Below are 18628 nucleotides of genomic sequence, written 5' to 3'. Positions count from 1 at the left end.
TATACACATGTCTATGTCAGTCTCATCTCAATTGTCAACAAATAAATTGAATGAAGTTGAATACGTATAAGCTATATAAACTTACTACCTGATGTTGCGTATTTTGTTTTATTTTCTCACTTTATTGTTGGCTGAGAAACTATTTTAGGCAGTATGTTATTTTGTGACGAAATGGCTAACCTAGCAGCTTTCTGCACACAAAATTGTAGATTCGATAGCGATTAGGTATGGAATTTGGGTTCCACGATTCGGATTGCAAACGAATTATACAGTAATTCTTAAAAAAAAAAAACGAATGATAAACCAATGCATGAAAATCCATTTGGGATCACATTAGACTATAGGGGGCCAGTGCACCCTAGGCATCTCTCTAATGAGCTCACTAGTCAATCTCAGGCTTTATAGAGGAATACCGACTGCATGGGAGGCATGGGTGTTGTTTCCTTTGTCAATCGTCGTTACAATATGACCTGTGATGTTGGGGTTTCCTTCGTAACAGGAGACAGACGCTTGACATCTTGACTCCTTTCTTGCGTTGTCACTGATTCTTATCTTTTACATAATTCGGAGAATCTCTCTCATAATATAACATAAAAGAATACAAGGGCTACGCCAATGAAATATAGCTGTAAAACTTTATTATAGGGAAGTTCAAAAGTAAGAAGAGGAAAGAGACAGTCAGATAACATATGTAATAGATATAGTAAAGAGTGACTTATAAAACAAAGTTCACTAGTAGATTACTTTAGTAATGCAAACACACTAAGGATAGATTCGCCAGTTTAGAATAAATGAGAAAGAAGAAATTAAACTGGTAGATTTTTCGGAATGTACAAGATGCATTTAATTACGCTGACAAAACTGCGAATTCCCACTCAATATACATATTCATATTTCAATATTTATCATGAATGCTGAATTATGTACTCAAACAATGTGTCTATTGGAAGGACAGTTCTTCTTCCAAGTTTATTTTGTACTCAGAAAAAGCCGATGAATCAAACTTATGTATCTGTTATTTTTCTGAACTCTAACTTGAACGTTATACCATGATTTTTGTATCTTGAAAGATCATAGTTGCTTTTTGTTTACTTTCCTCATTCAAATTTTGACAAAATACAACGGGAATTCTTTAATTTCTTTCAGAATCACGTTTGCGCTTCCAATGCAACTCATCCAATTATATGTCAGTAGAATCAAGAAGTAAGCATAATGTACTTTTCTTTTTACTCGACTTTGATCTGACATTTCGTTGTCGAATTACGACAGATTGTCAGTTGTTCGATAAATTTCCAGGTGATGATAGCGACAAATAGAAGTATTTCTAAACTCAGGTTGCTTAATTTTGGTGTCAGAAATCATCTCCCGTACTTTGTCGATGCTATTTTGAAATATTCTGTACATACTGTTATACAGATATGCTCTAATGTTCAAACAAAGGAGATTAGACCGTCACATGTGGTTGATGACGTCACTCGGCGAGCACACTACCAGAAAAGTGAAAAGTGTCCTGGGAACTGTATGTTAGATACCAAACGCGGTATTTGCCTGGTGGGAATGAGAAAAATCAGGAAAATCTTACTCAGGATGGCTGAAATGAAATAAATGTTACATGAAGATCTGTTGGAGAAAATGCTACAGCGTTAGCTACTACGGTACGCAGTCTATTGAAAACTCAATAATATATGAAGTACATTGATTTGAGATGTTATTACATAGAGCTAACGTTATTTTATGTTAATAATAAGACTTTGAATTGAATTTAGTTTGTAATATTATGAAGGTGAAACACAGGTAGTGACGAATAGAGTAAATATTGTTGTTTTTTCTAAAAGAAAAAGATGAGATCGGGTGTTTTTGTTTTACGTCTTCTTGTGTGTTTCTTTTTTTTTATTGAAATTTTAAAACTGTTCAGCAAATTTTGCCCAAGTTTACGAAGAGTAAATTCACTTTTACAACAGGTGTCACTCATTCTCTATACAGTGGAATACGATAGTTTTTGCTTGCATTGTAAAATTGAGACAAATACATTTTCTAATAAGAAAACGGGATATCCTAATAACGGGCATAAGAGGATTGACTTGGAAATTAACGTAGATAAAATCATCACAAATTCATTGACTAATATTAGTTAGTTAGTGTTCTATTTTATCAATGAGGCTTAGAGTCAGTTGAAAGTTGTTCTTAGCTTCGTACATGGCTATAATTATTATTATGTCAGTTATTGAACCCGGTAACACGTATGTTAGCTATGAAGAGCATATGGAAGCTCATAGAGCCAGTCCGAAACACGGTGTTCATTACAATAGGGCATTGACTAAAATAAGTACACAAAAAATGCATCGACTTAGCCCTTAAGTACTCTGGTGAAAACTGTTCCTTTTCTATATAAATTCAGTTAAACATTTATGAAGTTCAATGGACAATGCTGGTGGATATTGCAGACTGCAAAAATATCACAATATTGATTTGTGTTCCTGTTAACAGAATGATAGTTTAAGACGAACTATGAGGTTAAGAAAAAAACAGGGGATGTCTTAGAGATATCTATCGGTTTTAATTTTACATTGTGTACGTGTTTAAGTTCGTCCCACTAACACCTTATGAATGATGTTTTTATCTCGCTTTTGTTTTTTTTATTTTCTAAATATTAATACAACGCTTTTGAAACTAGAACTGAACTCATGTTTTTTGCAGATTTCAGTATGGGAGAGACGAAGGGATGACTGACAAGATTATACGATATGACGGTGTATTTTGAGTGGCCCAGCTGCAGGGTGTTTGCTGTCGAAATTTTATTCATGTGAAGTGTACAAAGTAAAAAAAAAAAAAGAACATAAGCAGTGCAAAATATTTAAAATGATTTTAACAGTCGCAAGAAGTAGGGCAAAATTGAATGTTTAAACCGTTAAAAAGATAACCACAGTAAGCAGAATGAACAAGGAAGGCAGATCTACTCTTATCTTGAATAATGTTACATATAAATCTTGACCTCTGAGAAATGAAAAGTCTCTCTTTACATGCTATAAAGAAACGATATATTAATGGTAGAACCGTATCTAACTACTTTGCATGAAGTGCAAAAAGTAAGAAAGAAGAAAGGATATATAAATATATATTGCTACTAATATTGTAAAAATAAAAGTAAAAAAAATGCGATCATAGTTCTAGGTCACTTACTGGCAGAGAGGAACTAAGTCATGGTTTCCTACAGCTTGCGTTTGTGGAAGATGTCTCGTGGGTTAATGAAGAACTTTATGCAGTAAAGATATTAAAAATATAAAATATATACTCCATTTGAAGTATATGCTAGGTAGATAGAATTAAAGATACTCTTATAAATACAAATTTCGCTAGGTTCATATGTAGAGTAATAGCTAAGGGTAAGCAATATATCCAGGCGAGCACATAGATAGTGTGTGAAATTAAATCGAATTTGATTTTCTAATGACTTATGCTTAACAAACGAAAAATGATGTTTCTATTTTAAATTAAATTTGAACGAAATTAACCTATGTAGGACCATTTACTACAATCTCAAATTTGATGTGAAGTTGAGTTTTCTTTAATAATTTGAGTCTATTTTAGTTTGCTTCTCTTTATTGTTCCTTATTTAATTAGACTTTTCCTTTTAATGACCAAATTTGGTTTTACGGAGAAAACATTTATCTTATGAGGAACTATAACTTATTTACATTGGCCTTATCACCAGGCCTACATTCCTTTAGTTGACACTTCGATATATTACATTGTAATATTATCTAGCACAGAACTATGGACGAAGGGCTCGCAGTGCACTTAAGCCTCCAAGGAACTGCCAATATAGAAAACTGCCATAGGCTCCGCATGAACGTTTCTTGCACTTATTTTCCTACAACCGAACAGTACAAGGTATTCATATTTTCGTGATTGCACTGTAACTCTGTACACTTTATTTCACTAATATGTGTTCTGATAGCACTTTTCTCAATTTACAAAATCACATAAACTAAATTATTTAATATTCATTCTTAATAGTTAACATTACTTTCAAGTTTCTATTTTAATTTTCAGGAAAAGACAAGAAATAAAAAAACAAATCTTTTAAGATGCGTTCACTTTTTATTTTATTCACAAAACGAATAAAGTTACATGTTTCTGAAATTCTTAACCAAGATAACCAATTCCACGGAGACCTTGTGCACCATATCCCCAGGCTCCGTATCCGCCGCGTCCATAAGCTCCAAGACCGTATCCGCCTAGACCATATCCGACACCGAGTCCATAACCCGCAAGACCGTATCCTGCACCAAGTCCGTAGCCACCAAGTCCATAGCCACCATAAGCACCGACTACGGGAATTGTAGCGAGTGAGATACGGTTATTATTCTGGCTACTAACTCCACTGCTGAGGAAAACGGCTGAAAAAAATACAAATATGAAAATAATATCCACGAATTAAATAATATTTAAAACAAAGTGCTTTTAATGTTAAATTTTTTAAAGAAGGTTTGGGGATTCAATACTCTCATTTCAAAGTTCATTATTAAATTCATTTGAAATTTTTGAATTGTCGTCCTTGATGTATATTTGTCTCTCATTTCGCACATGTACTCGTGTCATTAACTCTCTACTGTAATATAAAATAGAAAATAACTATTTTGATCCCCTTGACAATCTTTTTCAATATAACCATTTTTTATTCAGACAAAAATCATATAAGAAAATTAAACAAGAACCGTGAGTCTTCCGAAATAATATAAGACAATTTCCGAAATAATAAAAAGTGTTTATTATTTTAATTATTTTGTTATAATTCTTCAACTGTCGTAGTTTTTGTATTGTTTTTGAAATTTCGCGCAACATGCGTACGTAAGTACATTACACCTTTGACGCGGCCTTAGTGATAAAGCTGGCCCTGCTCACAAAGGTAGCACACTAATCACATTAGTCAAAGACAAGAGATCACCTTAATGAACTAGAGTATGAACTATCCTTATTTGATAATAATTGTACGAGTTGTAAATATCGTAAGAACATCTAATGTATTAAAAATACTGAACAAATACTGAACTTATGTCAATAGTACACTGTACAACTAACACGTAATTAAATTAATACATACCGTAAGAAGTTCCGAAGAACAAGGCAAGGCACAAAATGAGAGTAGAAGACATCTGTGGATACAAAATAATTTTAGTTAAATCTATATTATTACTGCACATTTTATTACTAAAACTAGACAGAAAAGGAAAAAAATAATAATTCGTGTTCAACAGTTCATGCAATTTTATGATAACATAAAATGATAACATAAAATTAACGTCGGAATAGAATAATTGAACTGCTAATTACTCTTTCGAAATGTTCGAACCCTGTTAAAATGCCTGTTACATGCATGTCATGTATTCTAATGTAAATTAATACAGCTTTAATTATTAAATTATCCTAGGATCTTAACAAGTATTCATAGGGATCATCAGCATAGCAATTCTAAATATTAAAATTATGTTGGTACTTAGGTGAAATGATTTAGTTAATGTTTTATTCAAAATGAGAATTTGGAGAAAGAAACTCATTTCAAAAAAGTTATTAGTTATTTTATTATAATTAACTAGTCAATATTTAGATTGTAGGAGCGAATTAAAGTGTGTTTCATTATATTATTGTTTTATTATTTATAAAAGTTGACAAGTATTTACGAAATTCCAGGGGAGCATTTATTTCATTCACTGTGGGTGCCATTCTTTCTCTCTTACTTATCCCCTATAAGTAAGGGAGTGCATCAATGAAAATGAAGACCATACTTTATCAAAATGAAACAAAAGTTTTGTTTACTAAGGTTACCGTTGCACCTACTTCCTTAATCGCTGGTGATTTAGGTGGGGTTAATTTCAGTCCATCATTGCCCTAGCGATTTTAAAGTCAAATAGTGAAGATAATTGCATAGCCTCAGAAAAGTGTACGCCAATTATCCCTTAAAAAATATTCACATTGTGGTAGACCGTGTGCATGAATTGACCGGTCAGCGTAGATCATTGATGATCATAAGAAAAATAATGATAAAATGCGCCTGTTGACCTTGGTTTATTCTTCTTTTCATTCCTTATATGGTTTAACCTCAAATAGTGGATATAATTGGAAAGCCTCGAAGAGAATGTGAGCCGTGAAGTGAAATGAAAATGGGAGGCTTACCATTGTCTTCCCTGAGCAACTGAGCATCATATCGAAAAGGAATGATTTTTGCGTAGTGTGTACTACGAAGGTGCATTTCATTCCATTATATTCCATTAATCATTATTGGATTGAGACTTCGAAAAGCACATTATTTTTCTACCTTCAGGAAAGATGGATCCGTAGTTTTACTAAAATGGAATATTTTCTTGAGAGATAATGCGGGACACACACACACACACACACACACACGCACATCAGATAGTTAAGTCCAGTGGTAGAAGCTTCGCTATACTCTGTTCAATTACGATTTATCTAAGTATGGTTTAAACATAGTATAATATAAGAGAATAATAAGTAGGAATAAACAAAAAACATTTCATATCTATGAAATAACAATAAATTCACCCGACACCTTTAATGTGAAAATGATTACGGAACGAAACACACCATCTTCATTGGAAATATACCAAAACACCGAATCGTCTTTTGTAATACACATAAATTAGTTAACACAATAAATTAAGAAACTACATAAACTATTTTCACATCTAAGTGATTAGAATATGATACTGAGATGGGGAAAGTTCATGACCCAAGAAATATAGATATATAACCTACAAATTCCCCTAAAAATAGCAAATGACTTAAAATTTATGAAAAATGACGTAAAATTGGAAAATGATTAAATTTATGACTGTACGTTTTAAATAATACAACAAATACACCAAACGATGGATATTAGGTCTGTGATAACGGAAAAATAAGACAGCGTCTTCAGTTGAAATATTTAAGTTTCCTTTTAAATGACGATAACCAAATAAAATAGCATGTAAATTCAACCAATGTAATGCTTACGTCCAATACCGCAAATTAATCAGCGTAAAATGTACTTATTTCCCGAATCTTACTATGCATCATGATGTGTTTCTGCGTCTTGCTGAAAGATATAATAATTATGTCTCAACGTAAATTGTGTAGTTATTGATTTGCACTAATAATTTTTTAAATGAAATATCAGAATGTAAAGAGCAGGGACATATTAGAGACGGAGAATTTCCTTGACACGCTACCTCTCTCTGCCAAGATACTCACCGTTGATAAATGTAACAAGTTTATACCTCAGAAAATAATATAAAATAGAAATATTTAATGAAATTTGAAAAATGATAGAAAATGTATTTATTTCAGTGCAGCTTCCCCAGCATATTACCGAAATCAAAAGAATGAAAAACATTAATAACAAAAATTACTGAAACTTATCAAAAATGAAAAGAAATCCCCAAAACTTATCAAAAGTGACGTAAAATCGGAGCAAAATAATTACAATACATTACCATTACATTACATTACAGATACAATACATTACCATTTTAATAATGTTTAATTTTTCTTGAATATAGCTTCTGTTGCTCTAACTGCTTTGTAGAAGGCAACTATGTTGCTCTCTTTATATACTATAATCTAAGGAAATTACAAAATATATAGCAAACATTTTCTTTTGTAATGTAGCAAATAGGATAATGCTATTGTTCAAGATATTTCCTTTAATTAGTTATTTAAATTACTTTCTTTTTAATTATTTTGAATGACATCATGTGATTAGAAACTTTGACTACAATGTTATAATTGCATTATGGAATGCTGCAAATATTTTAAACGTTAGCAACGTTTGACTTAAATGAAAATAATCCTAAAGGAATAAGCAATTTCCTTGTAAAAAAATGCTTATAAAAGCTTTCTTTCCGTTCATTACTTAATAAAACTTCCAGAGTTATTTGTATTCAATACAGTTTGAGACAATCTCTCCAGAACAACAGAAATGAAGGCATTTACCGTAAGTATCTTAAAATTGTTTAGTGTTACCATTATATAACTTCTTTATTCGTAAATAATCAAATACTGAAATTGTTATCATAAAATACACATGTACGCATGTTTATTAATATATATATATATATATATATATATATATATATATATATTACAGTATAAAATATGTTTCATGACTGAATCAACCAAGAATTAACTGACAAACCTAACGGTGTGTAAAGTAGTTTATTTTTTCCCGCTTTTTGTCAACAGCTATTTAAAATTATTCCGTTCTTTTCAATTGTAGCATCTTAAGTCATTCAAATCATAATTCATTCTGTGCATTAGGTATATTTTAACTAACACATAGTTAAATAATTAGATTAAATTCCTATTATTTGAACGAGAAAAAATTAAACAACTTTCCATTGCCCAGGATTGCCCAGGATTGCCCATTTCCATCACCATTAAAGATAGCAGTGGTTGAAATCTACAAAATACTGTATTTTAGCATAGCATTGCACTCTTGGTTTTCGGTAGAATTTCATTTTTAATTAAAAATGTCATACTCAGTGGCGCATTTAGGAGGGCTACCGGGCTCAACAACCATCTCCTGAAATAAATTTGTTAGTTTTTCGCATTCCATGTAAAACAGTAATTTTTCTTACCATTTCTAAGATTTTCAAAGACTTTCCATTTTCCTATGGTCTTTGTTCAGAAATAATGCTGTATTTGTCAAATTTCGTTCAATGTAAGTATTGCGTTCTTTTCTACTTGTTTTGTCCATTCTATTCTTCTGTTTTTTCCCTTAGTTGTTATTTTCCTTCGTTTCTACCACCATACTTGCAACCTTGTTAGTTGCATTTCAGGTCGGCTGTCGTAAGTAACACCAAAAGTAAGAAGAGATCATAAGCGAAACTGGTGTTCACACCAACTTGCACGGATATCAACATAACGGAACTTTAATTATTATAGCAAAGAAATATTTACATAGTGTAGTTATAAAGAAAGGTGAATGTCTAAATTTAGGAAAGTCAAGAGGGAGGGAATAAGTAGCCGGGAAATTAGATAGGCCAAGAAGATGTTTCCTTTTTGTTCTATGAATAGAATAAAATGTTAAATTCACTGTTAAATTTTAGTATGTATCATATCACAGTCACAAGATTCAGCAGTATGCAAATTTTGCCATTATTATATTTCAGTTTCAACTACTCTCAACACTTCCTTTCAGTAAAAACATACATAGATAAAACTGAGTTTTTCCATTTTTCTATAAAATGAAATCAGTTAAGTTGAAATGAGATTAGAAATATTCAACGTGTGCTTGCAGTAGCATCATGTCAGATTTTTCTGGGTGTTATGATCCTCCACCGACATGTGAGTTTTACGATTTTTCTTATTATATTAGTAGAAAACAGATTTAAATATATTTAATTCCCAAATTTAGGTAGCGAATTGCACCCACCCCCCCGATTTCGCAATGACGGTCTTGTGTGTTTCGGTTTTAAAGGGTGAAAAGCAAAAATAAGAGCTTATTCACTTGTTGTGAATAGGCTCCCCGAATCAAGATCCTAAGTATCCACTGGTCGTGACATAGTCCCAATTTGAAGCAGACATTAACCTATTCTAAAATTGTTTCTAAGAAGTCAACCGTTTTTCGGTTATACGACCAGAAACAGCAGATAGCCTTGCTCTAAGTGTGATGAAAGAAATATAGAAAATATCCCAATGTCTTTAAAACCAAAATTTTGAAATTTTGGAATATCTCTCCACTCCTTTACAATGAATTTATAAACCAAGTTTAATCTTTGTTACCTGCTAGGTTCTTTAGACACACTTTCTTTTAAAATACACATCAAATCTCTCATCCCCTACCTTTTAATGTGGGAGAATAACATCACATAAACCTAGCTTTATGCTGCAAAATCATTTTAAATTGTTCAAGCGGTTTCAGGCAACCTCGCATTCAACGTACGTAGAAAAGTAAAAGAATGGCCTTTTCCTTCCTTATAGAGTAATTTTTAAAACACTGGGTCACGTAACCTCCTAATTTGAATAAGGAGAGTTTTTTCCCAACTAGGCAACCATGTGACAGTCAAGTTTCGCCTAAAGTTTGACACCGTTACTCCCCCTAGGATTCAATCCAGATTGAAGTAAGTGATGATAATATTACAAAATTATTTCAAATGATTAGGTCGGTCCTTAGTGAGTCTGTAGCAAAGATGATCCGTTGTTCGTGTAGGGAGAATCAATTCATGGAAATCATTTATGATTCCGCACACTTTAGGATCTCATTTCAGTGAGAATAGAAGGATAAAAATCCAGAAAATGATGAAACACCCTTAGATATGCCCTTCTATCAAATATATATATATATATATATATATATATATATATATATATATATATATATATATATATATATATATATATTCTTAGCTTGGGGTAGGTTCTGAAAATACTTCAAAATTCGTTTTAAGCTATTTATCTGTCTTGTCGTGATGCGTTCAAGAACAATATACAGTACCCATTTCAATGTTTTAGAAACATTGCAGAAAATGCTCTCCCGATCGCATAAAACGGAACTTTACAAGACGCCAAAGAAAGTATCCGTTTATATAAAGTGAGTTATTTACATACATAGTTTCATCAACCGACTGACCTTACGAGACTCGAGAGATACTATATTTTATATAATGAGAAAATGCCACCTCCAGTCTTCGAAAATACACGTTCAATAATGCAATGTGATGAGAACTAGCTCAGGTGGTACTAACTGTGTTCAAAAATATTTTCTATCGAAGAGGGGACAATCAAAAACAATAAAGAATATCAATCTCAATGTATCAAAAAACTTTAGTTAAAAAAGATAAATTTTCTTGCTATGCAGTTGCTCTTGGTAACCAGCGATGAGCAGTTTGAGAGCTACGACATGTGACGACGAAACTTTCGTTAGTGGGGTGAAATATTCTCACAATCAAACTTTTGCTTACATCCGAGAAAACATATAGAAGTTGTCAGTATGTACCATATCTTAAAATTAGTTGGAAAAATTTGGGCAATAGATCAACACACATTATTCCCTTTTGTACCAAAAGTTTCAAGGTCTAAATTTTAATTAACTTCGTTACAAAAGCTATCTACTGGAATGGGTAAACCATGGGTCTAGTTTCTAACAAGTACACAATGTTCATATGCAGTGCTAATTGTAAGAAAAATTGAATTTAAAAAAAAATTAAATCCAGTAATGATTAAACACTTCTTGTACTTTGAATAATTTGTAAAATTTCAATTTTCATTCAAGATATTATTTTTCTTTTTTTCAAGATTATCTTTGCTGTTATTGCTCTTGCATCCTCTGCTTATGCAGTTGGTGTCCTTGGAGGAATTGGTGGAGGACTTGATTATTACGTAAGTACATTGAGAATTGACGTTATAAATAATTGTCAGTAATTATATAGATTATCCAGCTTCATTTACATCAAATTTGTAGTTCTCTTGAAGTGAACTAAGTCGAGACAATTCGTTTGAATTAGCAACCTTTCTTCAGTATACATACCGTTCATGATTTCAAAAACAAATTATTGAACGTATTTGATTTTGTAAAAACATAATTATCAAATAATATAAATTATTGTGATAAACTTTTCAACAGCACTTTCAAATTTTCGCCGAGAGGATACAGAACAGAGATCTCCTCCAGTTCCTTACCAGAGGGTAGTGTTCCCAAGACTGATGCAACGTTCCCTATACTGATGCGTTGTAGTAGAAAAGAGGTTGCTCTAGCGTCTCCTGACGATAAATAAATGCGGTGACCAACTTCTTTTATAAAGTTAAAGTCCTCAAGATCCCATGAACCACCTAATTCGATAGCTATAGCGACAAAATGATATCTGTCGAGTAATTTGATTTTGTATATATTTTTGAATAGTAGTTATAAAGTTATATTTATTTAAAAAAGTAGTCAGTTCTTTTCTGTTCTTTTCCAACGTTCGTTAGTTGGTTTAGAATTTGGCGTCCCATTCAGCACAAAAGCTCTATGAAACATGAACCTACAGTTGAACACTGGGATAAGAACCATTTGAGCTCCTGGCTCTAATCAAACCCAGATCTTCCGTGCCAAATGCACGTATTGTAACAACGTAGCCGCATTTGAGTTATTTTCCCAACGTTGAGGGTATCAGTGTCCCTAACCATACAGTGTTCGCTGAGTCGTAGTTTGACAGAGCTGACGTCTTTTAAAAGCTTACAGTCCAAGCTAGTAAATGAGCAAAGTAGTGAGAGTTTTAGAATTGGACGTCAACTTTGTGCCGTGAAGATGACTGAACATTGCGTAAAACTGCTTTACGATTTACAACCTTATTTCCAGAAAAGTATTACAAATGTTAAAAAAAATGGTTACACGATCACAGCAATGGTCATAAAATATCGAACTCGACGCAAAAGGTATCTACATTGCTGCCAAGGAAGGTTATGCTCTGCATTCTGTGGCATTGGAAGGGAATCGTGCAAGACGTGCATCACTACTTGTGTTGATGATAAATAGCGCAAGTGGACCTAGCAATTGAAAAGAAACGACCGAAATTTGTCAACACAAAGGGTGTGTTATACTCTGCTGACAACGTCTGATCGCGTATATTTTCATCACTGGTAGAAATTGGAACAACTAGGATTTGAGATTTTAATGCACAGTATAGTTGGGACCTAGAAACTCTTTTGTTGCTGTCCCTGTAGAGATGCGGTCAATGAAAACGACATGTCACTTTTCTTACAACCTAAAACAACTTGAGTTCTATAGGAATTGTATTATGATAAGTTCTCATAATAATGTTTTCAAATCACAATACCTCCAATAGCTCGATACATACTCATGTGGTTCGGATTCCACGTTAATCAGTAAGTCCACGTCTCATATAGCCTCGCTGCTGAAAGGGACGCTAAACTAAAATCAACTCAAATCAACATTTTAGATGACATAGTAGTGTATTGAAGCGAATATTATTAAATTTCCTCTCCGAATTTGGTCTCATTAGCCTAGTAGGATGGGTGTATAGATGCAGATCAATTCTTGTTTAAAAGCATTTGTAAAAACCTGATATTTCTAGGGTTAAGAAAGGTATTAAAAGTTGACATTTTCTACAACTACTGTCAAGAAATGAGCAATGATTGTATAGGTGCTAATATCATTTAGTTACAATAATACGAAGTATAGGAGTAGCCAGAGAAGCCTGATACTTTACATATTTTGTAATTAAAGTTCTATCTAGGAAAAAATGCTTTCTTTCTTTAAAGAGCAATCGGTTTTAAACAAAACTAAACCAATGAATATTCGCACCCTTTTATCAAACAATTGCGTTTCATTTCACATTATGAGACTAAAATATGTTTCAGAACTACAAGAACTCAATACTCAAATTCACTGACCAATTTAATAGAGACAATATTATAACAACGATTTTTAAACCTACATTTGAATCTTTGGAACGATATAAGAAAATGTTTTTAGTTGTATTATACTAGTTTTGTATTAAGTGGATGCAGTATTGCAAAATAACATATTTTTTGAAGAGCAGTAAATTTAGTGACTCTTTGTTTGCAATGTCGAATACGTTACTTTGAAATCTAGTCATATTTTGCACAGCTTGCATATAATATAAATATCAAAAGTACCATTTCTCATGTATATAATCAGATAACATTTAGCAAATGCCATAAAACTATGTTGATAATTTCTACTTTTCCTTATTTTGGCAGTACATAACAATGCATGAGAGATGTAAAAATTACTAATTATCTTAATGACAAAATTATACATTTTAAATAATAAAAAACTATTTACCTTTAAGGCTTACCCACGATACCAGTTTGGCTACGCTGTGAGTGACCATCTCACAGGAGACAACAAGCAACAAACCGAAGTTCGTGATGGTCCAGTTGTAAAAGGACAATACAGTCTTATTGAACCTGATGGCAGCCGAAGAATTGTTACATATGGAGCCGATGACATCAATGGATTTAATGCCATTGTGAGAAGAGTTGGTGGTAATCTTCACGCTGGAGTTGGAGGTTATGGATACCTGGGTTAATTTTGTTAAATATTACCACATATGTATTCTTCGGAAATAAAATGACAATAATAATTTAGATTACATCTATTATTGTTGATTTCGAAGGTACTAGAATAATATGCATTTAATAGAATTAAAACAGTTACCTAACTGCGATTGACGAGCACTGTAGTAATTATCTGGTGTAGAAGGCAGGCGTTCATATCTGGAATCCTTAAAATGTGACAGAGGTTCTCTATAGATCTGTTCTGTTGCATTGCTCTAATAATTAATCGGAGGATTTCTCATAGTTACTGAAGTATTCACATTATTTTCTTTATAGTAATCATATAAGTAACAGTGTAGTATTGTGATTAGAACCTTAAAAATGGCAACAGTTTCCTACAAAGTGATGTTTATGCCTATCAATCAACAATTGAAAAATGATATTTTTTCTTCCACTTTACCATTTATAATTGTGTTTTTCGTAATCCACCTTTAGGAATTTAATTCTTTTCAACACTGTAATGTCTCTTACCTAACCTATTATTACTAATTAATAAAAACATTTAGTGTAAACTTTAAACTTACAATGTTATTGGGTATGTAATCGTGACAAAATTAAACTACACTATACAGAATCTTGGTCTCGTCTCGACTTAAAATATCAGTTTCGGCCTCGTTTCAGCTCGTCATTCCGGTCTTGGTCTAACCTGAATCTACACATAGTCAATGTCAGTCACTTCTCAATTGTTAAGATATAAATTGATTGAAATCTGAAACGTGTAAGCTATATAAACTTACTACCTGATGATTTGCATTTTTTAAAGATTTTCTCGCTTTATTCTCGACTGAGAAGTTATTGTAATCCTTATGTTATTTTCGACGAAATGGTTAACTCATCTGTTTTTTGCGCTCGTGATTGTTGAAGCTAAAATTGACCCTTATATTTTAATAATTTTGTCCATTACTGTACTAATATCCTTACTGTTGAATTAGTATTATTTAATACTGTTTCCAGACAACATAATAACTTAGGCACATGCAATATTATTGGGTTGATCCAAAACTTCGTGCAGTTATTATATTTTATATTTTATTTTCATTCTTCTGTTCTGTTAATTCAAATACAAATACAACATAGATATAACATTTACATATTCTACGAGTGTACAAATTCATTGCATACATTTTACTGTCTCTCACATTAACTCACAATCACTCAGTGATGTATTCATCTCCACTATCTATGACCTTCTGCCAACGTTCAGGTAGCACTTCAATGCCTCGCCTGTGGAACTGTTTTGGCTTTTACTGGATGAAATCTGTTAGAAATTGGTCAAGAGTAGCTTTTCTGTGCTGTTCTTTCAGCAATTGCTTCATTCCTGTACACTGCACAAATTGTCCTCGCAACTGCTGCTGCACTGAATCCTCGGTTAAACTCGAAAGGTAAAATGTGATGGAAATTATAACTTTTCTCAACATTCCGTATCAGTTTGCCTGGAATAAATACAATAAAATGTCCAAATCAAGAAAACATGTGTTTCACAACACACAAACTCCAAACTACGTAAAACAGCGGAATAACGATAAACAATCGCTTCACTCCGAATTGTTGAAAACCCAAAAGAAAACCCCAAAAACTTATGCATCGACAAAACCCATGGAAATTAATTTAATTTAAAACGTTAAAATCCATGAAAACCTGACAATTTAAGAAAAAAGTTAAAGTGAAATATATTTTCTTCAAGATGCAGTGAACTAATTTCTTGAGTGGTGGTAAATTTGCTCATCGTTTTTAATTGAACATACCTTAAAAAGTGGGATGATTGGAAAACGTGAAACAAAATAAATGTTATATGGCATGAAAACCAAAATCATTTTCCAAGTTTCAGAAAAGTGTAATATTTGTTTTTCGTTTCCTTTTCTTCAAAATCAATTGTTTGTAAAAAAATTCATTAACCTTTTGAAATATAGCATTTTCTTGTTCTGAAACGTAAGACTTGATCCTATTGTTCTGAGTAGTAATTAATCAGAAGAGAGGGAGAAAGTAATTCAGTAAAAAATTTATTTAGTAAGACTATATAGTTCCTTCAGATTAACAGATTTATATTTAACTTGGCTAAACACTTTTCGATTTTGATGGCAATGCTATATTCTGTTTTAGACCTCTCAATAATCCTCGTTGATTGTGATTGAAATACACAAAAAAGAAAGGAAAAAAGGAGTATATCCAATTAGGAAAAGTTCAATAATCAATTTTGTAAAAAAGAAGAAACTCAAAAAAAAATTATTTAGTAAGACTATATAGTTCCTTCAGATTAACAGATTTATATTTAACTTGGCTAAACACTTTTCGATTTTGATGGCAATGCTATATTCTGTTTTAGACCTCTCAATAATCCTCGTTGATTGTGATTGAAATTCACAAAAAAGAAAGGAAAAAAAAGGAGTATATCCAATTAGGAAAAGTTCAATAATCAATTTTGTAAAAAAAGAAGAAACTCAAACAGGATGTTTGTTTTGTTAATTGCACAATTATCCCATATTATCTGTTGTTGAAATTAGTCAGGGGAAAGAAAATTAGGCACATTACCAAGAAAGAAATAAAGTAGACATGTTTAAATACAACTTTCCAAGAAACATGTTTTCATGAAGAATGTCGTGTGCTTTATAAAGGAGCTTATTTCTTCAGGTAATCAAACAAAGAATGTGTTCCAGTTTAAAATCGCTGAAAATCAGTTGTAAATACAGCTTAGTCTTTATTCTAAAGAAAATATGTTTTACAATATATTATTATGTAGTTTTCTGGATTTCTGTGAATCCTATCGTTTACTGTGTTTAAGACTGTTCACTTACTATTATAGTGTGCAGTAGAAATTAAATATAAGGAGTTAATTCATCCCATGCTGATCAAATATATTGCAAATTATTTCCTTAAAACTATTTTAATCGAACAAAGCATATGCTTTGTATGCTGTTTCCTATTGTTGTCTATAGTTTGAGCCTGAAATAAATCAGAGCGGAACGGAGCTGAACTCATTCATCTTAAAAAGAACGTTCAGGTATATCTTCCCTAGAGATTATCACATTTATATTTAAAATGTCATGAACCTTATTTGGGTTACCCAATCTGACCTTTCCTTGGGACCTACCTGTAAGCCACTTGGAAGGGGCTATCAGTCTCCTAGTTTAGTTTCTTCTAAAAGTTCACTCTTTTTAAAATAACGCAAATAGATGTATTTCAAATTACACTTACGCGCTTCTAGCGAAATATTTCAAGAGAAAGGTTTTATTTATTTCTTTATACATATTTCTTGGCAACATTGACACCTATGGCCTTAAGCACACTATCCGGAAAAAAGAAAATGAAGGAATCGAACTGAAATATGTATGTTAGGTATTATCCCGGCGATATCCTGGCGTGAATGAGGAAGACCCAGGAAAAGTTTCACTCAGAATGGCCGGCCTGAGAAAGTTAGTACATCTTTCGACTGAGAAAGCTTTTTGAAAACAAGAAACTTAAATAAAGCCTTTCCTTGTTTGTACACATTTCCAAACTAAAATTGCACACCTGAACTTTTCTAAGTCTCCTAAAATTGTGAGATTGGCAACAGCGGACATGAAGTTATAGGAGGGTAAGTCATATAGAAGGGAAGAGTAGAAGCCTTCTAAACAGACATTGCTGTTTGTATTTTGAAATATTCAATTCATATTCTACTACTTAATGCAATGTTAGTTTCGATATGTATTTGTTCAGTATTTTTCTATTCTCTCCCCCTCCAACTCATCTAGATGTTCCTAATTATCAAAACAATAGATCAACCTGAAGTGAAGATATTGAAGACAACACAAAGAATAGAAGCGAAAGGATTGGTGAGTTACCTTCATGTGATCCAAGTGAATCTTGTAGTAATTTCGTATATTATTAGAATCCGTAGTTTGCGTTGTAAAGTAAATGATTTCTCATGTAGCATATTATCAAATAATGGTAATTTGATGGCAATTACAGAAACTGTGATCGATGAATGACGTAATTCTCTTACCTATTTGATAGTAGGTAGACAATTTTTAGGCAAGATTGTAATACCATCACAACTGCAAACAAAATTGTGGTATGGATCTTACCTCCGGTTTGCCCATTATAATATGCGCTTATTGGATGGAGGTGATAACGATTACGATTCCTTTTAGTAATAATAATCCTAAGGGGGAAAGAAGCCTCGTATATAATCAAAGGCTGTATTAACATATGAATTGCTTTCAACCTCTCTATAGAAACTAACATCTTCGCTGGTAAATTGAATTTCGCGGTAGTCAACCCGATACATATGTCCAATAATAAATCTGAAATTATTAATTTTAGATCCATATCAATATTGTATACTTTAGCGAAATTATTTGAATATCTATTATATAAACGGACTATTGTTAGTGCTAAACAAGCAATGTCAAGTTATCAACGTGGCTTTGTTTATCGTAAATCAACCAACTCTCTGGATGAAGGATGTCAATTTGACGTAATATATATTGACTTTGAGTAAGTCTTTGACCAAGTAAGTAATAAAATACTGTTAAACAATCTAAATAATTACCTTTTTCTCTTTTGTTCTCAT

The 18628-nt window shown here is 32.2% G+C and overlaps 1 protein-coding gene across 1 annotated transcript in view; it reads left to right on the top strand.

Annotated features, from left to right (window-relative positions):
• LOC145685543 (uncharacterized) overlaps nucleotides 1-14051 on the top strand; it is a 67966-nt gene extending 53915 nt beyond the window's left edge. Inside the window, exons 8-9 of the mRNA XM_081757942.1 lie at nucleotides 11293-11376; nucleotides 13812-14051. Of these exons, the coding sequence (XP_081614068.1) occupies nucleotides 11293-11376; nucleotides 13812-14051 (324 nt within the window). The remainder of the gene's footprint in view (nucleotides 1-11292; nucleotides 11377-13811) is intronic.
• The last annotated feature ends 4577 nt before the right edge of the window (nucleotides 14052-18628 follow it).

Source organism: Thermobia domestica, chromosome 5, assembly GCF_964235325.1.
Source record: "Thermobia domestica chromosome 5, izTheDome1.hap1.1, whole genome shotgun sequence".
Taxonomy (NCBI): domain Eukaryota; kingdom Metazoa; phylum Arthropoda; class Insecta; order Zygentoma; family Lepismatidae; genus Thermobia; species Thermobia domestica.
Note: the sequence above shows the minus strand (reverse complement) of the source record. Positions and strands in the feature narration are given on the sequence as shown.